General features: G+C 38.8%; 1 protein-coding gene across 4 annotated transcripts in view; it reads right to left on the bottom strand.

The window, feature by feature from the left end:
- LOC118812119 (collagen alpha-1(XIV) chain) overlaps window positions 1-24,369 on the bottom strand; it is a 122,212-nt gene extending 97,843 nt beyond the window's left edge. For 2 of the 4 annotated variants that reach the window (XM_036576857.1, XM_036576855.1), the window contains exons 1-4: window positions 24,280-24,369; window positions 23,808-23,921; window positions 9,201-9,311; window positions 1,431-1,574 (exon numbers count right to left, since the gene is read on the bottom strand). In XM_036576857.1, the coding sequence (XP_036432750.1) occupies window positions 1,431-1,574; window positions 9,201-9,311; window positions 23,808-23,901 (349 nt within the window). In that variant the 5' untranslated portion in view covers window positions 23,902-23,921; window positions 24,280-24,369. The remainder of the gene's footprint in view (window positions 1-1,430; window positions 1,575-9,200; window positions 9,312-23,807; window positions 23,922-24,279) is intronic. The other 2 variants (XM_036576858.1, XM_036576859.1) reach the window with 1 other exon arrangement.
- Between the last annotated feature and the right edge of the window lie 327 nt (window positions 24,370-24,696).

Raw genomic sequence — 24,696 nt, 5'->3', positions numbered from 1 at the left:
TCTAGAACACTGTGAAAGGGGAAAATATCCTACAACCCTGAACAGGGAGAACACTGTGAATGAGGAGAACATTCTAGAACTATTTAAGTAGGGAGAGAACTTTCTATAACAGTATGAATGAGGGAGGACATTCAAGATCACTGTGAAAGGGGAGAATATTCTACAACAATAATAAAGGGGAGAACATTCTAGAACACTGTGAGCGAGGGAAAAATTCTAGAACAGTGTAAACAGATAAACAGCGTTACACTAATCTGGCTGCAACACTAACACTTACTTATAATATATATATATATATATTTATATATATATATATATATATATGTGTAATGTGTTTAACGCTTACCAACCAACACTGTTCCACTGTTCCACATACTGTACATTTAATAAAACGGTGCTGTGCAAAAGTTTTAGGCACCTCAGAAAGTTTTTAAAAGGCTGTTTATCTTGTTTGTTTATTTTAAATGTTAATGTGTTCACTTAGCTTTTTCCAAACTTCTCCTCAAGTCAGCCCAGTATTATTTGTAGTTTTCATCCAAACTATTTTGGCTAATTAGCCTTTCATTAAGTCAATTCAGGTGTGCTGGTGGAGGAATTTAGCAAATATCAGGGTTGTTGAGGAGAAATCCAGAGGAAATACATGTACATGTTTACTTGTATTTATTCTAATGTTATACAGTGTTTTCACAGGCATGAATGACCTGGCTTGCCAAGATAAATTTGTTTTAAACAGTTTCAAGTCAAGTCAAGTCAGCTTTATTGTCAATACTACAATATGTACAGGACATACAGAGTATTGAAACTGCGTTACTCTCAGACCCCATGGTGTAGCAATAACATTAAATAGAAAGTAAACAGGAAAAGTGTGAATTTAAATAGATATTAAAAAAACACTAAACACTAATCGTAAAAATAAACACTAATTGTAGAAAAATAGAATAATAAAAAAATATATAAATATAGAAGGTCCTGAAATTAACACTAAAGTGACATGAGGCACATACAGATTAAGGTCTGTGGGTATAAATAGTGCAAATATAAACAGTAGTGCAATTTAGACTGAGCTTATGGAGCAGTTAATGTGATTTAGTTTAGAAAGTAAGTGAGTTTGCTGAGGTGCCTGAAACTTTGGTACAGTACGTTTGAGTCCACACAACTGCACAAACAAGATTACAGAAATTACAATAAATGTATGAAGAAATCAGCATCAATTCACAGAATTACTTGTACTGTTTATAATACTGCATGTATAATATGTATTAACATTTAAAAGCAATAATATGGCATTGAGCCATATGGAAATTAACATGTTAGAACATATTCACTGTATTTAACTGTTGTCCTTATTTGTGATGCATGCAGTTTCAATAACATACAATTAAACATTATTATGTAAATATTGAGCAGCGATAAAACTGGTCCAAAATTACCTTTATAGCTGCCCAGTAATGGTTTGCTCTGCTGGCCGCCGTTGAGGGCGATGATTTTGAAGGTGTACTCTTTACTGTAGTCAAAGTCTGAAATCACAAATTTGGCCTCTTCTTTGGTCACCTGGACCTCTCTCTCTTGACGTCCTGCAAGTCAGAAACACCGAGAGGCTCAAGATCTGCTGGCAGTCTGAGCCAAAATATCAAAAATGACAAAATATCAAAAAATGTACTGATTTTACTCGATTCAAATGTGTACATGATTTACAATATAATCCACCTTTGTCTATAATTGTGTTGATGTGTCTAGTGTTGTTTAAATTACACACTTGCACATTTGAATCACATAAAGTTAACACATCACTTTTTCATTGATGAGCTGAGTTTAATGCTCAATATCAGTGCAAACTGACCCTACGTTATTCACTAAACACCACCAGTCTAATGTTGGCCTTTGACTTTATACTGATCCCCAACTGACAAATGAACTAGTGTGGATGGAGGAGAACCTTCTAGGACATCGAACTGGAAAGAACAATCTAGTATGATGTGAAGGAGGGAGAACATTCTGCTACAGTGTGAATGGAGGAGAGAACATTCTAGAATAGCATAAATGGAGGACAACATCTTAGAACGATGTAGAAGAGAACTCCTTGAACACTGTGAAAGAGGGATAACTTACTTGAACAGTGTGCAATCAAGTTATGACCCCTTTTCCAATCTGTGAAACATGATGGTGGTAGTATCATGGTTTGGGCCTGTTTTGCTGCATCTGGGGCAGAATGGCTTGCCATCATTGATGGAAAATTGAACTCTGAATTATGCCAGCAAATTCTAAAGGAAAATGTCTGGACATCTGTCTGTGAGCTGTTTTGGAATGGCCAAGTCAAAGTCCTGACCTTAATCCTATCGAAATGGAAGGAAACCCATCAACATAACAGGGTTCAAGCTGTTTTGTATGTAGGAAAGGGGCTAAAATTCCACCAAGCCAATGTGCAGGACTAACTAACAGCTACCGGAAATGTTTAGTTGCAGTTTAAGTCCAATATTTTTATCTCATTTGTTTTTTTGTTTTTTTTTCTTGCTGTCCAACCAATTTTATTCTTTTCCAGTGATGCTATCTTGAACTCCCTGCATCATTAGAATTCAAACTTCAAATAATTCAAAGCTAAATTAAGATGAGACTTCCTTCTGTAATATGAATCAGAGGTCCATATGGCTGACGCACCAACATCAAGAGTTCCGGCCACTGTTACGTCCACACGCTTTACGTGTTTTGCTGTGATGTGTAGTTCATCTCAACATACTGATCAGCCTGACTATGAAATGGTCACAGAAGTGGCTTCCAGCTGGAGTAATGCCAGCCTGAATCCACAGAGCCAAACGAATGGGCAACTTGCGAGCTGAGTCAACTCCTCAACTAATTATGAAGTCTTTTATGAGCTTAATCAGACTGATTTAAGTAAGAACCGCTGGAGCTGGAGAACCTTGCATTTGTACAGCCATTCAAACAGTGCACTCCAGTGAATTTATCATCACTGAAGAATGCTGGGGAAAATTGAGTGTGCCAGTATGTACACACTCAGTGCAGATGGAGCCATTCAGATAGATAATTAAAGCAAGGAGACAAGGGTAGGGAGCAGTCAAGAGGATTGGAGCAGGGCCAAAGCAATATGGATTACTGGAACAGAGCCAGGCCAGTGAAGCTACTTTAGCCATGTTGGTGACCCAGTTCTTTGTTAGAGGTGACATGATAATTACCTGGAGAGAGATAGCTGATGTTACTGCTAGGAAGCCAGATCTTATTGTAGCTGTATAACCGCAGTAAGGGTCTCCAGATCATGATTACAACGGACAGAATGAATTACTCAGACGGCAGTAATGACTCATCAGATGAGGAGGACAGCCAACTAAAGGCTAAAGCTAGCAATGGAAGCTGGTTATCTGGGTATCCCACCTTAGTTTGGCTTCTTCTCTCTGGCTGAAAGGGTAAAAACTGTCTCTGGTGTCCATTCTGAGCTGAAGAATGATAGAATCCCTGTTTTCTGTATGATTTTGTTCAGCGACTGAGGTAAGAGTTACACTGATTGTAGCTCAGTTGTATTTATTAGCCTATAACTCAGTCATAATTGGTTGACACCACAGGGACTCCTAATGGTTGTGAGACGTATTTTTGTGCAGGGTATTATAGTGAGAGGACAATGATAAACAGCAACTTGTACAAAATTGTGAATTCTGTCAAACCGATGAGGCTGAGGGGTGCCATGCTACGCCCCAGAATACTGCAGTAACACAGCAAATAACATATTAAACAATAGATGTTTGCCCCTGTAAAGTTCATATAACAATTTATTGTATATCTGTCTGTCTCTCTCTGTTCTTTTTGTCTCTCTCTATCTTTAATAGTCTCATTTTTGAATCAATGGCCCTTATTTCTCAAAGTTTCATTATTCATCAGTTTCATCTTTGGCATATCTTTAAGATCAAAATCCTGTCTAGTAGGAGCGTGAGTAAATTCGAGCGTGATATTTTAATACCCTGAAGAAAATACTTGATTTGTGGTTAAACTGACCATTAATATCTATAATATCAATGATAAGAATAAAAAAATAAAATAAAAATAATAATAATAATTTGTGCACAAGGCAATCCAGTGCAGAAGTGTATACACTTATTTTACATGCACAATGGTATAAACAATGCTGCAACTACTCCATGTTCCATTTAAAGAGACACATTACACTGTGCTTTTGTTTTATACTACTGACTCCACCTACAAATAAACAATACAAAACAGAGCTAGTGCAAATGCATCCAATACACTGCAATAATACAGTGTTTATATATGTTATTTTAGGAAATTAATCACATTACACAATGACATCATTCTACCCTCCTGATGAACATTGCATTTTATTCTTTCTATTGGTTGTAATTTTAACACTATGAATTTTGGTCAGTAGGGGGAGCAGACCACTCACTTCTTGACCTCAAACTGCCTACGAGCACAGCCACTGGCTCACCAGCTGCTGTCATTTTATATGCTCACTACCGAAACATCTGCGTGATTTAGGGTGTGCTTCATGTAAATCATATGTAAATAAGGTGCTGGCAGGCTGGCGCTTGATTTCACGCGCTGGAGCTGATTTTTCACCTGCGTTCAAATCTCTGATTTCTGTTTCTACGCTGTCCGAAAGTTTCAGACCCAGAGTAGTTTGTCATTAAAGGCGGTCGAACCTGCACTCTTTTTCACACAACTTTGTAAAATAAAGGCTCATTTATACTCATTTTAGGTATGAAAAAGAACACGTCCATTTCAAGCGATGTAACCGCCACTGCCCACATACTTCCATGTGTTGCCATGCATGTTTAGCAGTATGTCCACTAGAGGGCAGTCCAGATTAAAAGGCTTTTGACAACAACAAACATGGTGATGGTGGTGAAGGTCGTAGTACTGTACCAACTACTAAAGAGATGAAAGAGGCAGCGTTGTAGGCGGCTGTGGTCTGTGAGGCCATTAAAAACATTGTGATATGTGGATGGAAAATTCTTTTCACTTATATTAATGAGGGACATTACGATCGTGTCTTGCGTAATCTATTAGCTACACTACCCCCACAGCTTGCGGTGGTACTGCTCTGTTTGGTCTGTATCCGTAAGCTTTTAGAGAACGTGCACAAATACATGCCATTCTGTGTTGCGATGAACAACAGCATGTTACTGGTGACCAGCTCGAATAAAAAAACAAACAAAACTTCCCATCAGGCTGATAAAAGTTGGTTTGGTTGAGGAAGTGTGTGGTTTCATAAAACAGGTAAAAAGTATCAGTTATTGGAATGGCTGCTTATTTTTGAATATATTTGATTATCTAATGTATAGAATTTTACCAATTATTCAGCCCTATTTTGTGTTTTTCAAAATTATTGTTGCAGGCTTCCTGCATTGCTACCTTTCCTACATTTCTAGGAATCCTATACTTAACATGGATTGAGGACATCTTCCAGCATCATAATATGTTTGATACCGCCCAGCCCCACTGATGAATCGATAATTTCATAAGAGAAACAATCATCTCTTCACTCTCACAAAGTAATGAAAGTGAAAATTCTGCACTCTCTGTGTTAAAGTGAGAACACCATCTACCATGAAATGACAAATCGTTGAACTGATGAATATGAGGACTCTACCAGTGGAATAATCCAACGAGCAAGATTTAATGAGAGAACTACTGCTCATCATTCTCATCAGAATTTCATTACCTTGCGGTCAAAGAGTTTCTTTTGAAGTGCAGGAGCAGTTATGAGTTTACAGAGCACTGAAAGGTAGCTGGATACAGCCAGAAGGCAGCTTATGAAGAAAGAAAGGCAGAGTAGAAGCAAATTGGGGCAAAAAGGACACTGGAGGTAGCAGAGAATTGACCACATCTCCCCAAAATATGTTTCATTAATTCATGAAACGATTGTTTTAAGAACTTCATTAGTTATTCATTAATCAGTGTTCATTGTCTACAAATTTCAATATGTCTAAATTGTTTTCTTTCTGAAAGCTCTGCACAGGCCACAAATATTTGTTAGCAACTTTGTCTTTACTGTGCCAGCATTTAATGGAATGTGCTGTGTGAATGGAGTAGGATGCAACAATCAGCCTCCAGAGAGAGAGAGAGAGAGAGAGAGAGAGAGAGAGACAGTGAGAGAGACAGTGAGTGAAAAAGAATGAGAGAGAAGGGGTCTAAGGTTAAACTGCTGCTAATCTGTAACCATAAAGACGAGCGAGAGAGCAGCCAGTTAGACCTTCTGTATAATTAGCTCAGGAGGATGAAAGGTTAATAACGAGAGGACAGTTTTAGAACGAGATTATATATGATGTTCTAAAGACAAAGCTATACGTCACAGTAAAACAGCTTTCCCAATCTCATTCATGAACTGTGACAGATGGATCAAGGCCTAAAACTTTTTATTTATTTAGGTGACCTACACACATTCAAAGCTGTCACAGAGTGAATCTGGAGTTTGTAGTTAAGTACTACAATATATACTATACTATATATATTACTGTAAAAACACAGTGGTTCTCACTGGACATACTGTATGATAACAATGGTCTTTAAAATAGCCTATAAACAAAATACTGCCTTTTTTCATGCTAAGTTGCCAAAATACTGACTGCATTAGTGAATATCAACCCCCATTATCTTTGATCTGTCCTAAGATTAAACAAGTCAGCATTCATTCAGTACTAACATCAATACCCTGTTTGAGCCCTTAGCCAACCTGGTTATGGGTTTGTTCCACTGTATTGGTCCAATATTCCTCCAATACAAGTGATAGTTACTCAAATTTTCACTTGAGTTAAAGCACTGGAGTACTTGGTTTTATGAATATTTAAGTATTCAAAAGTACATTTTCTTTTAAGTGTCAAAGCATTGTGGTATTTTTGCCAGAATGCATTTACAGAGCCGAATGACTCTGAGAGAACCCACTGAATGCATTAACTTCCTTGTAGAACCTGTAGAATGAAACCTGCTACTTTAAACCGTGCACTTTAGACTGTAAACACTGCTGATATTCATTGTTATGCTTTTATTCATTGTGTTGTAACTACTTCATAGTGCAATAACTGCTCTCATGTAAATACAACAAGTCTGTCTTATACGCTATGTAAATATGCAATAGATATACTTTTATTCCTACTCTTTCATAGTTTAATTTATGTCTATTTTTCTATTTCTGCCTAATTTATGTCTGTCTTTTTTAGTCCTATTTTATTTCTGCCTAATATATGTAAGTTTATGTGCAATTACATGTCTTGCTACTGTAATACTGCAATTTCCCTTCGGTATCAATAAAATTCTATCTGTCTATCTGTCTATCTATCTAAAAGCTTGTGGAATATGCTACAAACCAACGGAAACACAATTGAATCAATAAAAATGTAAAAGAAGTGGAAACCCATAAAATCCGTTTAAAGTCATTTGGCCAACCATAGCATAGACACTGCGGCTGCTACAAACACAGACAACTTCTTTTAAAATCTTTCCTGGAATTAAACACGTTTACATACATCGACATGCTTTCTCAGTTTGGATGGCAAATTTCTGAAGGCACTGATGAAGTTTGTGCACGGTCAACAGGGCAAACAATTAAAATGATACAAATCTTTTTTCAAAAATCTCAAACATGGACTTCAGATATGGTCATGAGTGCTCTGGTGAGAAACCTTTATCTTTATCTTTATCATCTTAATCTGCCATAGTAGTAGCCATCATTACAAGTTCAGCTGTTCAAAAAGTTCAGCATGCACTTTAAACTGGTCTAACAGCGTTGGAGTAGCTTACTCAAACGGGCATTCAAGCCTAAAAGTAGTGTTAATATGTTATTTGTCGTGTTATGGAATATTTTGTAATGCAGCATTCATCGCAGTCTTATTGGTTTAAGAGAAATCAGTTTTATATGATTTTCATGTTCCTGTTCATCAGTGTTCTCTCACTACAGTACTCAGCATGTACTGTCCAAATACATCATACAATCATTAGGAATCCCTGTGGTGTCAACCAGTTATGACTGCTAGCCTAGCCACCGTGTTAAAGGGTAGTAAATACAATCAAACGAGCATTAACTGTGTAACTGTTACCTCAGTTGTCAAACAAAATCATAAAGTCATACTTTCTTTATCCAGCACAAAACAGATGATAAGATTTTAGTCAGAGAAAAGAAGCCAAACTGAGTTAAAGTACTTATATAGCCGGCTACCTTGCTAACTTCAGCTTTTTGCTTATTGTCTTTGTCATCTGATGAGTCGTTTCTGTTGTTTGAGTAATTCGTTCTCCCCAGTGGAATGATGACTTGAGAGTAGTTACATCAGTTATACAGCTGCAATAAGACATTCAACACCCTAACCGTGACATCTGTTACCTGCTGCCCTTCACTGACCTTTCAAAACAGCCACCAATCTAACGCAGTTGTCGTCCTTTAAAAGTTCCTCTCACCTTCAAGATACATCATCAGAAGGGTTTTTTCTAAGCCTTTAAATCAGAACATATCACTCTAGAGTTTACTGCGGCACTGCTGGAGGATGAGAGTCAGCATGTTTAGAACAGATGTAGCGATGATTTCATCTTTCAGTTTGGCTGATGTGACACTTTAAATGTAGGATAAAGATTTTATTCCAAGTCATTTTTGGACCATTTCTATTGGTCCTTCATCATGAAATGTTCACAGTGGTGAAAGATGGTTCTTCAAGGGTTCTTTAGTGAAGAAAATGGTTCTATATAGAACCATGAACAATTTAAAGAACACTTTGCATGATTAAACAGTTCTTCTTTGTTCTTCAGATTAATAGAGAACATGGATTTATATAGAACCTTTTTGAAAAGGTTCTATATAGCACCCAAAATGGTTCTTCTATTGTAACAAGCTTGACATCATAACCATAGAAGAACCATTTAGGGTGCTATATAGAACCGTTTTTGAAAAGATCCTTTGTAGAACCATCTACAGTACATTCTCCACTAATTTAAATTACACCTTCCTGATCCAAAGAACTCTTTAGTCATGCAAAGGTTTCTTTGAGTGTTCGTGGTTCTATATAGAACTATTTTTTTTTACTAATGAACCCTTGAAGAACCATCTTTTTTAAGAGTGCAGGGGTAGTTGTCATGTTTTTGTGTCCAACAAGCAAGGCCAGCTCATGATTCACCTGCAAGAACCTCTCAAAGGACCTTCTTGTGTAAAAGAACGGGGAAAAAGTGAGTCACCAGCCAATATATGTGCTTACCTGAGCTGTAGGTGAGCCTGTAGCTGTCAAACTCTCCTTTCGGCTCCTTCCAGGACACAGTGAGCATGCCTGAGCCTAGCTCCTTAAAACGTAATCTTCTAGGAGCAGGCACTGCACACACACACAGACACACACACACACACACAAAGCACAAAATATAAAACACTCGCTAAATCTGCATGCATATATGAAAATCAATTTCAAATATTAAAAAAATTAGTGGCACATGACAATAAGTGAGGGTCAAGCTGATGGTCACCATCTGCAAAGCAAACAAACTCTGGGATGCAGCAATTAAAATGACCGATATAAGGTAAAATGAGTTTGCTGCACTGGCAGATGGTGGATACGTTAGCGCACTGCAAAATAAAGTCTTGGCAAAGATTATTCAGCAGTTAATCTAGCTAACATTTCTCAATATGAGATTGTTGTAAGAATATTATAAGATAACATTTATTAATGTGTTTTGCTTGTTATAAGTCATTTTATCTAGAACATTGTCTCACTCTATTGGAACATAACTTTTGACATAATGCATATAACTTCATTTTTTAAAGAAATACTTACATAATGAGAACAGAATGAGACAGTTGTTCCAGATAAACTGACTTAAATCAAGTAAAAACCCACAAACAGACTAAATCACCTTATAATTTTCTTACAATAATCTCAAAATGAGAAATATTAGATATAGTTGCATGCAAAGGTTTGTACATCACTAGTCAAATTACATGTTTTGTTGATTTTCTAAGAAAAGATATGGATTTTTCTGCACATTTTAGTGCACCGTTTCTATTTATGCTCAGTGTATCATATTGGAAATTAAATAAAACAGAAAATGTGCCATAACTTTTGCACAGGCCCAGTTTTATGTTTATTTTTTTTCCCCCAATATGTTAAATTCAGCAAATACACAGTGCTTGTGCATTAAAATGTGCAGAAGTGTGTTCACTGTAGAGGCTGCGTTCACTTAGAAAGTCAACAGTACATGAAATCTGAACGGGGGTGCGCAAACTTTTGCACATGTTTATAAAACTCTCACTTGCCAAGATATTATTTTCTTGCAGGGTGTGAGCTCTATCTACAGATAGATAGGCAATCGTCTCCATCTGTGTTTGAGCTGAACTGTATCTACACCAGGAGAGAGAGGGAGAGAAGGAGAGGTGTGAGAGAAAGCACAGATGTCACCGAGTCAAGTCACACGCTCGCCCTTCCTTTCAGACAAGCGCATTTTTAGGAGGGCTTTTTGTGAGTGAGTAATGATTTCAGATCGTTGTTTCAGCTCTAGGTGATAGTTTCGGGAACAGAGTGTGACTTAACCAGAAGAGGAAGAAGGAGAAGACAGAGAACGAGAGAAAAGGCAAAGACTGAAGGCTCTGGAATAGCTGTGCTTTGTGTCTATTCCTGTCACGGTGAGAAAATGAAAGAACATCATTTAGAGGCAGAGAGGCAAACCACATCAAACCACATTCACCATTCAGTGCTTCTTCATTCTCCTTCAGCTCCACAGGCAAAACCGAAATCCAACCCATCCCAACACACACACACACACAACACGCCCAAACACTCTCACATCCACTCTCACATCCACTCAGGACTGGGCTGCAGTCTGAGGCCTCCCTTGATTTATTTCATTTCCAGTCATAATGGTCATTAGTTACAAGTTATACTTTTTTCTTTTATTTCAGTATTTAAAGTGTCCACTCTTCACTTTTATCACTGCTGTTATTCTTTTCAGGAGACTTGCTTTGGTTTTTTTCAAAGAAGTCTGCAGGGATATTTTCCCACACCTACAAAGTTCAGTCTTAGAAGTTGGTTTAGCATTTTCTGTTTCTTAGAGTCAGTAAACCCCAAACACATTCAGTGGTGTTGAGGTCCAGACTCTGGGGTGGTCAGTCAGGTTCAGCTGCTTTGTTTGATGTGTCTCCTTTTCTCAGTAAGAGCTTCTTAACAGCTACACATCCTTTCAGATCCATAGCGCTGAGTTGTCTTCTCACAGTGGAAGGATGGACAGAAACTCCTGTGGATGTTTTCAGATCTGAAGCAGCTTGATTTTCTCCTCTCTCTCAAAGATGAAAGCTTTAAGTGCTGTTTATCTGATGGGGACAGTGCTGGTGGTCTACTAGGTGTTAATGGTCGGAATTAGAAGTCCCGTTTTCTGTATTTTTCAATGTTTTTCTTTATTTTTCACTCATTTTCCTCCCTTATAAGTGCACTATCTTATCTCAAATCTCCTGAAAAATGAATTACTCAGCCTTAACGGCCATTTTGACTGGAAATTAACCAAATGAAGGGTGGTCTCTGACTTTTGCACAGTACTGTACATCCGCATTCAAACCAGTATTTCACTGCATCTAAAATTATATGCAGAAGTCCATTCCCACAAACTCATTCTCGTGTTTGTGTCTGAGTTAGCAAGCAAAGCTAGACAGATGCTACAGTATTCTTTACATACCAACACAGGCTACAAAACAGTCTGAGAGTCTTGTGTAGGTGTGTAAAGAATGCAGAGAATGGTCTATCTACTGCTGGGATTAGAGTTCAATTCAGAAGGATGCATCAGACCAAGCATTGTATAATAGTATTCCAAGCACACCAACCTTAACAGTGGGGAAGGCTTTCTGCAGCACTTTTTGTGATTCTGTGGAAAGTGAAGGTTTCTCGCCTCTGAACAAGAGATTCAAATGCCTCCCACTTCAATCCAAGTGGGTTTGCTTGTCGTTGTGTATTTTCCACTTTTTCGCTAATAGTTCACCCGGTTCATTGAGCAGACGTGGCGTCAGACACACGCAAGCTTGCTAAAGTAATTGGCGCATGATAAACTTGTTAGCGAGTGCAATTAACAGCAACACGTACTGGATTGTGACAAACTCTTTGTCCTGTCTCTGGTTGTGTTGTAGCTTCTGCAGAAGCTAAGAACATTTCTGTGCAGCTTCATCTGCGTAGTTAGATCTGAAATGGTTCACAGTAGAGAAACTCAGATTTCTTTACAGTGGTGATGATAGGAACCAGGGGTCACAATGTCAATAAAACCACCGGTGAATCCACAAATGTCTTCTGAGTTTGTATGTGTAGTGTTGATGATGGTAGTTTTGGATGATGGAAGTTTTCTCACTGTCTTTTTTGACTTACGTCAACCTGCACTGACTTAAGAAATACGTTTTAGACCAAAACCTTTTCAAAACTACCATAAAACAATGTCTCAGACATCATGAAGCAAATTAATAACTATTTTGTGGCATTAAAAGCTTCATACATCTGTTTCCTATCACCACGGCTGAGAACAATTTTGACTTGGCAAGTTTCTCCAGAACAGAGCATTTCAAACCAAACCACTCTGAAAGGCTTTCTTAATTAGGCAGATCATTTTTAAAAAATCCCCTTTAACCAGTGTTTTACAAGCACTGAATTAGATGAAAACGTAACTGTGTTTTCTGTAAAACTCCTGGACATTACAGGCCGTCCCACATTTTGCTTCCTTGAGTCAGATTTGTCTGCAGGCTGGTCCAGAAAGAGAGACTGCTTTGGAGCATCACTGTGTAACACATGGTTTATAATCCAGTGAGCATACTTGCATTCTGTAAACTGGGATACCAGCCAGTGCGTTTTAGTTAGAGCATTGACTAGAATCTACTTAGCAGCATGTGAGGACTCAGTATGGCTGCAGACACACTTCATTATCATCACTGTTCTTCTTTCATTACACCACATGCAACAGCTTTTGGGCTATTTTGCTATTTTATTAGACGTTAATTAACATTGCAGTCAACCTGAAATGAGAATTCTCATTTTTTCTTGTTAGTACCTGTTCCTGGTCATATTAAAAATGATTCATTACATACATTCATGTAAACGACAAAACTATTGTTTTCCCATAATGTTCGATCGAGGTGTTAGCCCACCTCCAGAAGCTCTTCTGATTTTTTGATGACCGCTCCAAAAAGCGGGGAAAAAAAACATTAACCAATAATATCATATCTCTCTTGCCACCATCACCACCTATCATCAGGTGAAATGCAGAGACCCTCCCTAACACTCAATAATCTGATTATAATCAGATTTCTGCAGTTATCTGATTATTTAAATGGCCACATAAACACCATACTCCAATTTCTAAGATCAGATTAAGGTCTAGAAATCTGATTAAGAAATGTGATAAAGAGAGCTGGATTTTAGTTCAGTAATCAGATTTCTCAGTGCATGTGAAAAAACAGACCGCGGTACTGGAAATAAGTGAGCAGCGTTGCTGTGAGATGGCAGCAAAACACTTTTGGAGTGGTGCTGAGACCAACTACATGCTTAACTAAATGAAGGATTTAAATATTCTTTAAACATAAATATGTATGTTCATATTTTTCATAAGTGGTGCGATGTTTTTTTGTTTTTTTTTTAAAAAGCCACGGCATGAAGTTTTATGTTCCATTTCGTCACATCTTCTGTGAGTTTATTGGCCGGTTGCTGCCTGACTCATGTAGACCCAGAGTTTCCCATTATCTGATTACTCAAGTGCATGTAAATATGGATTACTGACAAAATCTGATTTTCTGCAGTTATAAAATAATTAAGTGCATGTAAATGCACTCACTATTGTGCCCATATTAGGAACTAATAAGGGTCTAAGCTGGATTTCTCGATGACAGAAATGATTCGTGGTTTTGAAAATCACTGATGTCACATCCTGTGGTGGATAAAAATGTTCCAAATGCTTATGGAATGAACGCCGCAGGATCCCCTAAATAACAAGGTCATTAAGGAGCTGAAATATGACCATTGCTATTTTAGCTCCTGCTGCTTTGCACTGAATTGACATCATAAGACTGGTGATATCACTAAGATACCCCATACAAGTCAGCAAGCTTTGTCAAATGTGGTACATAGGAGGCTTTGGCCGCTTTAGGCTGCGGTTTGAGTTGCTGCCATAGGTATATAATAGTGTTAATGTTTAATAGCAGACTTACTGTCATGCTGTCTCTGGGCTTTGATCAGCAGGCAATCAATTGGTTCCACAATCAACTTAACAGAACTCAAATGTGTTGGTGGTAAGAGAAAACAATAAATTCTCAATTTCTCAAAAATCTCAATTTTTGGAAATAGCTAATCTGGTTCCACAGGGCTCTATCCTTGGGCCAGTGCTTTTTACAATATGTAGTACTGAATTTGGAAAACACACTGAAAATTGTAGAATTCATTTTTGTAGCACTGTTATGTATTCTTGTGCCTTCTCTGTAACACTAGCCAAGGAATATTTGCATAGATTTTAATTGGTTGCAGAAATCTTTACATCCACTTCTAAAAAGACGGTTCTTTAAATAAAGAAAAAGAGGTTTATATATATATATACATATATAAAACATATGAAACCATGAACACTCAAAAAACCATGCCTAAAAAGCTCTTTGCATGGTGAAATGGTTCCTCAGTTCCCTCAGACTGATGGAGAATGTGTTGTATATGTTTCTATATAGAAAAAGAGTCTTCTATTGTTCTGAGCTTGACATTGTAACAATAGCAGAACCCTTTCTGGTGCTATAATGAACTGTTTTCAAAGGGGTACTATGTAGAACAATATATAACACATTCTCCATCAATCTGAATAATCATTTCACCATACAAAGAACCATTTATGCATGCGACTGGTTTTTTGAGTGTTCGTGGTTCTACATAGAATGACTGTCTTTACTAAAGAAGAACTGATGAACAATCTTTTTTAAGAATGTAGTTGGAAATTTAATGCTGAATGAAAGGAAGACAAAGTGTATGTTTTCCAGGTCTCACGGAAGTTTTAATAATGTAACAAAAAACACTTCTAACGGCACAATTATTGACTGTGTTCCAAGCTAAAAGGATTTGGAAGTTTGGATTGATGACAAAAACTTAATTGGGATTTTTATACACAAATAGAGCTCGCCTGTCTTTTGGAAGCAGAAAGAAAGTTGTTCAAGCAACAATTTTATCAGTATTGCATTACGGTGATGTAACACATATGAATGCAGCTCCTTCAATACTGAAACCCTTAGACGCTGTCTGTCACAGCGCACTTCATTTTATTACTGGCGACAGACCTAAAACCAGTCACTATGAACTGTACTGTAAAGTTGTCTTATCATCTTTGTACATAAGAAGGAAGCGGCATTCACTGATTTTTATTTATAAAGCATTGTTGAAACATCCTCTACCCTATATTTCATATTTGAAGTGAAATATGTATTAGAAATAATGACTGGCTGGTGCAGAATGTACCATTTTCATCTACAGAATTTGGAAAGAAGGCATTTTCACGTAACACCCTGTTAGATAGTGTGGAATACCTTTCAACTGAGTGCTCTTACCTTTTAGTCAATTTAAAATACTTTTAAACAATTTGGTTAATGAGTCTTGAGGGTGTAATTCTATGCAATTTCTAGCTTGTTTTATTTATTTGGTTTGTTATAAATGTTTTATTGATTTATATATTTTATGTTTATTATTTCTGTTCACTATATTATTATAATGTATTTTTTACAGGGCCCTACTGTAAATGAGACTTAGCTCTCAGTGGGCTAAACTGCCACTGTATAGACAAAAGAGAATAAATAATAAATGAATAAATGCAGTGTCAATTCAGTGCGCAGGAGTGTTAGTGTGGCATGTGGCACGGATGTAGCATTTTTCGCATTTTGAGTGCTAAATGACCTCATAATTCAGAAGATCCAGTGACGTGCACGAAACAAAACGTATCAGCTTTGGAGCATTTTAGTTTATCAGCAGTGATTTTCAAACACACCATTTATTTCTGTCATAGTGAAATCCAGCTTAGATCCAAAGTTCCACACGACTTCAGACACACAACTTCAGAGGTCTACAGTATGGAAGGAAAATGTGTTTCCAGCTTACTTTAGCTAGTGAAAAGGTGCAGTGATAAGAAGGCAAATTACACCATGATTTAATGCTCTGAAAACGGAAAAGAATCTTTAATTCAAACAAATACAGGAGTTTTTGTCTTTGGTGGTCTTATTAAATGTGGATCAAAGTGCTTTGTTGTTCATTAGATCTTTCCTGTCCTTATAAAATTAACTCATAAAAGATTTTCATTTAGGTCTGGCTGGACACAAATAAATGTTGTATGCATTAATGCAATACTGGCAGTTTTGCTGTGTATGTAAATCAGATTCTGGCGTATACTTGGCGGCAGTTCTGGAGCACACTGCATTGGCGGCCGTAATGCCGTGCGATCTTCAAGAGCTCATCAAGATTCTGTATAATTTCACAGAGGAGCTGAGGAAAGCCAATCTGGTGGGTTGCGCACACAGCATATGTGAAGCACATTCTGCCACATCTTTGAAGAAAATGACAGTCCTCTTCACCAAACTGGGAGGCAGCTTCCACTGCTACGGTTCAGTTTGTCCAGGTGATATTTGCACCTGGAAATTGAGCGCTTTCATAAAACTGTCACTAAGATGTGTAAACATAAACCGTGGACTAGATACAGACCAGGAAAAGGCTTGGCTTCCTGTTCTCAGATATTCTCCTGAGTTCAGATTATTGTTTGTCTTTGTGCCTGTAGACCAGTGGTCAACCTTCCTGCAGGTTTCATCTCCAACCTCAAATCTAACACACCCATTCCAGCTAATCAAGGACTTCTGAGGACCATAATTAGGTGGATCAGGTGTGGTGGATTAAACTCTAAAGGCCCAAAGTTCTCCAAGAGTAATGTTGGAAACCACTGCTTGAGACCAAAGAGAAATTACAGCATTCCTTCAGACTGCAGTGGTGAGCGATGGGAGATGGGCCAATCGGAGCTAGAACTGCAGGAAATGGTGGAGCAACATCAAGGATGGAGAAAGGCTTCATTACGAAGCTTATTATATGAATTATGGAGTTATGTTTCCTGTGAAAGAATATGTGAGAACACTGCTAGAATGGCAAGTCAGCACCACTGCTTTGGTTGACTCTACGTTCAATCAGCTTTAATAGAGTGTTTTCATTCCAGCTGCAAGGAACTAAACGCCAAACTGATCCCCTTAGAGGACCAAACTGGTGGATCATGCCAAACTTTTAGAAACTTTTACTCCAAAAGTAGTCAGTCAGCCTAGATGTTCAGTGTCTGTTTGCCTTTCTAGTTTTACACTGGAGCTACGAGGCTAATGTAGCTAACTTAGCAATGAAAACTTGAACAACATGAACAGTCGTTTAAAGACTGAGCTATTGATTCAGCTAGCAGAATCAGGTGTGTCCCTGCTTGTTTGGAATGAAAACCTATGGCGCTATGGTAACTGGTGGGGTAGAAGCTTCTATTACTGAAGCATCACACTTCAATATAATAAATTCAGGAAATCTATGGGGAAGTTCCTAACGTCATGGTTAGGCTCATGGGGTCACCAAAGGTGACACAGGGGACAGACAAACATAACTTGAGCACAGTTTAAATAAACTTTGCGAATAGCTGCTTTGTCTGGTTTAAGCTTGCTGCACTGCCATTTTTGTTTGACATTATGAGTTGTGCAGGCTAGCTCACTAACTACCGCACTACCTGAGTCAAGTAACAAACATCAGCAGTCATGTATAACAGAGCAGTTTACTACATAAAGCCCAGTTTGAATGTAGCAAATTGAAGTCTTAGTTGTGGAATATTATGTAATGGACGTTGCGTCAGATCACAACGCATTCTGGACAAGTTCGGCTCCTGAAGTCTAGACTTATGTCGACTCAGCCTCTCAACACTCCAAGGGGTCGGCTGAGCTAACATAGTAATCAAATGACCCGTATGATGGCATTGAAGGGGGTGAGGGAAAGCTAACCAGGGAATGTTAAAACCAGTGGTGTACTGTCTTACTCCCAAAGACCCGGATTGTTGTAATGTTGTTAATGGGAAATCAAGAGTAAAAATGCATGTAACTGAACAGATTCACATTCTTGTTCCCTGAAATGTTCAACCATGTTAGGTTTTATTAATGTAAGTTAAGTTAAAGATTTTATTACAAATATTTTTGTTGGGGCATCATGTTCAAATGATACAGAAAAATAAAAACAGGAAAAAACAGAGATGCATGTTTGGTTGTTTGTTTGTTTGTTTTTTAAACATTGACAATATCAAAGCTATGGACGTCAGTCTTATTTTTATGCAAGATTGAGGCAACATGGTGCTGAAACATGGAGCCATGGGATTATATATATTGTTTCAATATTGTTTCATTGTTCAACATTTCAAAGTAGGAATACAGGCCCTGAGGAATAGAGGGCTGTTTCCAAAATTACAAAGACGTAAAACAAGGCCTGTGGATGTCTCCTCTAAAGGGTTCTGGGAACACTTTGGTGACCCCCTTCAGATTAGATGCATAAACCATGTTAACCCCCTAACAAGCCATGGGCCCACTGGCGAGCCCAAAGTATTACTACACACTTCTATAACCTAAGAATAGCTCCATTAGTTTGCATTGATGTCCCTGAAGCTACTGAGTAATAGACCTTTGTATGTAATAAGCCTGGACTATTAAGGGATTAACTCCAGTATGAAAGTAAACATGTAGACTTTATTCACCAAACATGTCTTGGCTAATCAGCAGTGCCTGGGACGAGGAGAAAAACATGTACACATCATTTTTGAATTATCGCTTTTAAGCCAAAGACTTTCTTAACTTTAACAGCTTAAACAGTTTGCTTAGTTAAGGCTGTTTACCATGTTAAAACAGCATGGTAATTGTATACCAACTGAAATGGGCAATATCATACAGATTTAAAGATTTAAAAATACTCAACACTTCATAGTTAACTGTGTGCCATGAGTTTTCATTCGTTATGAGCAGCTCCTGAAATTGTGCGTGAAGTATAGCTTTAAAGAGATGATGGGTGCTGAGCAGTAGACATGTGCCGATATGGCAGGTGAATGAGGAGTGAGTGTTTGAGACTGAAAATGCCTGCCGCTCTTCGCTCAGTCAGAGACAGATCGTAACCTGTCCACTGGACACACTCCAGCTGAGACAGCTCACTGCACGAAGCCTCGGCAGGGCACTGCAGGAACGGGACAGCTGCTGTCTCTGAAATACCTATAATTGCTAGCGTTCAAATGAAACTATTGTAGACGATCACTTAGGGTGAAGTTATATGTGAGTGAACCTCACTGAGCTTCCAAATGTGATTACAGGCAAGCTTTAAATGTGCACGTCTGTGATGAAAGTGTAGACAGGTATACATAAGCAGTTGTGTATTATCATGCTCCATTTCCCCTCAAGTCAGGTCATGCTTGAGGAACACTAAATCAAACAGGCAAATGACAAAGATAAGGCCAGGTCCAACACAGTGAATCTATTACACGGGTTCCTTTGGATTAGCTTTAGTGAGACAATAGAGATCAATAAGAACCTCAAAAAAGGAGACAAAAACAGTAAGAACAGTCAATATGTGGATTAAACTCTGTGTATTTGAGAAAGAGAGAGTAAAGGAGACAGAGAGACACAGAGAGAGAATCTATACAATCAAAAGTCATAGTCTCTGTCATTTGGTTGTGCAACCATTGATTAACAGCAGTGGAGATTCTGGGAAAGCTGTACCGATTCTTGCTGTCAAACAAAATGTGTGTATATAAAACAGTGACTTTACAGAAGAAGGTTAAATGTTCCTTTTTAATGTATACTAGTTAAACATACTATATTTTTACTCTATTTAAGTCATTTTGGACCATTTCTGTTGGCCAATTCATCACAAATCGTTCACATTCTGGATGTGCATACCAACTAATTTTGATATCTGAGAATCCGTAAGAGCTCACGAATGGATATTGGTTTGGATGTAAACACTGTAGTATAGGCTTAACTTTTTAGGTTGACAGCACTGGAGCTGCACAAAAACAGCAGCACTTATAGGAATGTTTTATTACTCAAAAGGAGTCGAGGGATATCGGTGGGTTTTCCTGTTGGATAAGTAGTTGAGGCTGCCTCTTCAGATGAGCTGGACAGCTAACAGAGTAACGGAGTCACATTGGATGCTGATGAGGGCTCAATGTTTTCTACACGCAGCATTTTCTCTTTAGTGGACGATGTGCTGACATGTTATTTGTCATAGAAATATATTTTCACTGTTTCTGATGATGTTCTAGCTAACATCAGCTATACACTTAAAAAAGAGGGTTCTCTAAGTGAAGGCAATGGTTTTATGGTTTTATACAGAGCCACCTCATGCCTAAATGGCTCTGTGAATGATAAAATAGTTTTTCAGATTTTTGTTGTATCTGATTCGAAATAGAACCTTTTTGAAATAGGTGTTATACAGCACCGAAAAAGGTTCTGCTCTTGTTAAAACATCAGAACCCTTTTTGGTGCTATACAGACCCCTTTTCAAAAAGGTTTAGAATATTTAGAACACATTCGCCATCAATCTGACGAACAATTTCACTATGTACAGAACCATTTAAGCATGAAATGGTTCTGTAAGAAAATCATAGTTCTAGAAAATCCTTGAAGAGCCACCTTTTTAAAGTGTGCAGTTAGCCTAGTTAGTTTCTCAGTCACGTCCATAACAACTATGGTGATGTCCACACTTTAAAAATATGGTTCCCCAAGGGTTCTTAAGTAAACAAAATGATTCTATAAAGAACCACGTGCACTTAAAGAATCATTTGCATGATTAAAGGGTTCTTTGCATCGTGAAAGCGTTCTTCAGATTGAGGGAGAATATGTTGTACTCGGAACTGTACAGAACTGGCTTGACATTGTAACAACAGAGAAACCCTTTTGGTGCTACACAGAACCCTTTTCAAAAAGGTTCTACGTAGAACCACGTACAGCATATTCTCGATCAATCTGAAGAACAAATTCACAATGCAAAGAACTCTTTATTCATGCAAATGGTTAATTGAGTGTTCATGAGTTTCTATAGAACCATTTGTGTACTAAAGAACCCTTGAAGAACCATCTTTTTTAAAAGAGTACTTTTGGTCATGCACTGATGTTTTAGAGTAGCAAAGCATAATATACTACTTGCACATATGAGCAAAACCACCGTGTTTCACTGAATTGTTAGCCTGTATATTTTCTCTGTGTTTCTGTGATGGAACATAGCAGAAGCCTGATTTCAGTATTCAACTGTATACTGGCATCTCGAACAGTCAACCGAGTAATCGAGTATCCCTCGAGTATGGCAAACATATAATATCACAATGCTTCAAGACATTATGATATTTAGTTTTTCTGAAGTTTCATCATTTGGAACAGATAAATAAAATCAAAATCTATTAGTATTCAACATTTCACTGCACTGCAATGCACTAAATCCAGTTATGCTCTCTTTGTAGTTAACAGTGTTGGGGGTAACGAGGTACGCATTACAGTCATGCGATTACTTTTTCTTGCAACAACATTTCATTTCATATAATCACATTACAGTTAGTGACTTAATAAGAGCGAATGTCCTTGTGTGTCTGTGCTTTGTGAGACTGCGTGGATCTGATTAGGAATATGAGTGGTGCAAGCACAAGCTCTCTGTTAAATGATCTGTAGAAGAATCTAATCACTCCAACATGAAACTGATAAAGATCTTTGAGTTGAAGAAGACAGAGCCCCAAACTAACCTACCTGGGCCTGACTCAATTTTCATTTACAAACAACTCTCAGCTTCACCTTTTATTTATAAAGACTTTATTCTGAGGCAGTTGTTTTTACCCCTTAAATGGCCAGGCCCACAAAGTTTTATTACACACTTCTATAGCCTAAGAATAGCTCAGCCGGTTGGCACTGGAGTCCCTGTAGTTACCAAATAATAAGCCTTAGCATGTAATAAGAGGATTTTAAGAGGTTGAAAGTGTTCCTATTGACTAGTTTATGGGCTTTCAAACAGCACCAGTCATTTAGGATCTCAACCAGCATAGCTATCAATGTCTTGTTCAAAGGCAGGGACAGTGACCAGCCTTTTAAATGATGTTTACTGTGATAACCTGCATAACTATCAATGTCTTGTTCAAAGGCAGGGACAGTGACCGGCCTTTTAAATGATGTTTACTGTGATAACCTGCATAACTATCAATGTCTTGTTCAAAGGCAGGGACAGTGACCGGCCTTTTAAATGATGTTACTGTGATGACCTGCATAACTATCAATGTCTTGTTCAAAGGCAGGGACAGTGACCGGCCTTTTAAATGATGCTTACTGTGATGACCTGCATAACTATCAATGTCTTGTTCAAAGGCAGGGACAGTGACCGGCCTTTTAAATGATGCTTACTGTGACTGGCTGTTTCTTTCTGAATAACTTACTGAAAGGACTCCTGAAGTTTCCCTCGTACATTTGACACAGATGTGTGCGGGTTTTACAGAGTAATGTAGAGGTAATGAGTAATTAGATTACTTACAAGTACAATCATCCCTTTACAGTTTCAGAGAAATAATCATTTGTAATGGCTTACATTTTTGAGTAACTACCCCAACACTGGTAATAAAACATGCAGTCTCACAGGGTCAGGCATGATCTCGTAATGACAAAACGTGTCTGGGGACGACTTATAAACTTCTGGCGCAGTGCAATAAGACAAGCAAAACAAGCTAGTTAGCAAAACGCTGTTGTTAGGTAAATGAACTGTTTTTCCCTTGTTTGACATGTTTATGTTTACCGCATGCCATGTTTTCTGCACACGGGACACACATGGATACATACATGCATATATGAAGGTTTTGAGGGACTATTCAGCCATGATAACTTACATAACATGCATGAGCTAACGACAGGCAAGCAACGTTGACGAGCCCCCCATCGCCCTCTACTTTGAGCTCCACTTGTGTCTTTGGAGTCCATAAGAGCACAACTGGCCTCACTTTCTCTGGGTGGGTAGGATGGCCCCCTGGCTCCCCCCATCACCCAGCGTGATGCTAGTCAATGCATGCATCTGTAAGATGACATAACAGATCTGGTGGTCATCACTTTCCTCCAGGCTGTCCCCTGACGCTGCATGAGTGGCAGTTCAAAAAGATGTGGTGATGCTTCACATGTCTCAGAGGAAGCCTGCTAGCTTTCACCCTCCTAGCACTGATGGTATCGTGTGATTTGGGGAGACCTAAGTAGTAATGGGATACGACTAGACTGGGGAGAGAATTGGGGAAAAAATCCAAAAAACAAAAGAATCACCCTCCAATTTTCCTAATAAGTCTACTATCCTATCCAGACTGAATCCATAATTTCTTGTGGTTGCCCCCGACATTCTCATTACAAGACACATCCGGCCTAGTGAGAATGTGAAACTTGCAGCTGTTCAGTGCTCTTTATGTATCAGACAAGCACGTGATGATATTTAACACAATAACAACAAAGTATCGCCCCCCACCAAAAAGGCCACCTGGTCAAACCCAAACATAAAAATGGGCTGACAAGGTTTTGATATTTGATGTAACGCTGATACCTAAAAGTCTTTTCCACAGGTCTTACATCATTATCAGTCTCAGGAATGCTCTGCAGAAAAAGTCAGGCTTTATCACACCGTTTATCAGCTTCCCTCAATGTTTTTTTTTTCACACAAGTACAGATGGTACAATTAGGAAAAGTCACAGCTCCAGCTTCACTAATTAATGGATGCACAACCGAACAAAGAGGAAGAGCGCACCAGTTTTACAAGCTGTGGGTGTGGGTGTGTTGTTTTGTTGTTGTTTACCTTGGCCCTGGGTGGGTCCGGTGAGCAGTGACGTCAGTGCCAGGAGGAAGAGCATGCTGCTGCCGCGCGCCTGCATCCTCATCCTCATCCTCATCCTCACCTAGTGCTCTGGGGCTGCAGAGAGACACGAGGTTTGAAGCTGAGGGACACCGCTCTCTCTCTCTCTCTCTCTCTCTCCCTCTCTACTTGTTCACTAGTTTACTAGTCTGATGAAGAGCAATGTAGTAAGAAAGTGGGTCACTATCAGCAATGAATTCGGACAGAAGTGCACTGAAGGGAATCATTCACAATCTCGCACGAGTTAAACTATAACCCAGCAGAGGAGACCTGGTTAAAAACAAAAAGACCTTAGACTGATCAATATCTCAGTGCAGTCTAAGCTGATTTAAGCGCGCATCGCTCGGCTGAGCGAGTCTGACCGTGTAACCTGCAGTAAGTCGTGGTAAAGACAGCAGAAGCGCTCGTTCCTCACCGCTCTTTAAATCATCCACTGGCAGGAATCTCCACAGCTTCGCCTCACGAGCCCCGTCGCTCTGCTCGCGCGCTCCTCTCCTGCTGCTCGTGAAACTCTGAGCTCGCGCCTCCCCGGTTCAGGCGTGTGGGAGGTGGGCGGGGCCGGGGTCCCTCCAGCCATTCATTCCTTCGGCTCAGGGAGGCTCGGGGAGGGCGAGGAGTGTCAGCCCCGAGCAGACCTCGCCTGATTGAGGAGCTTCGCTCTCTCACTGCAGGGGTTACAGGCTTAGACAGACCCGCAGGGCGGCCTGGGAGAGACTTTCAGGACAGACGTATCATTCAAACCAGGGAGACCAGGGAAGGAATACTGCACACTGCTTTACAGTGTACGCTTTGTGCTTCTTTACAGTGCAAACCTTTGCACTGCTTAACAGTG

This window comes from Colossoma macropomum, unplaced genomic scaffold (assembly GCF_904425465.1).
Source record: "Colossoma macropomum unplaced genomic scaffold, Colossoma_macropomum, whole genome shotgun sequence".
NCBI classification, from domain to species: domain Eukaryota; kingdom Metazoa; phylum Chordata; class Actinopteri; order Characiformes; family Serrasalmidae; genus Colossoma; species Colossoma macropomum.
Note: the sequence above shows the minus strand (reverse complement) of the source record. Positions and strands in the feature narration are given on the sequence as shown.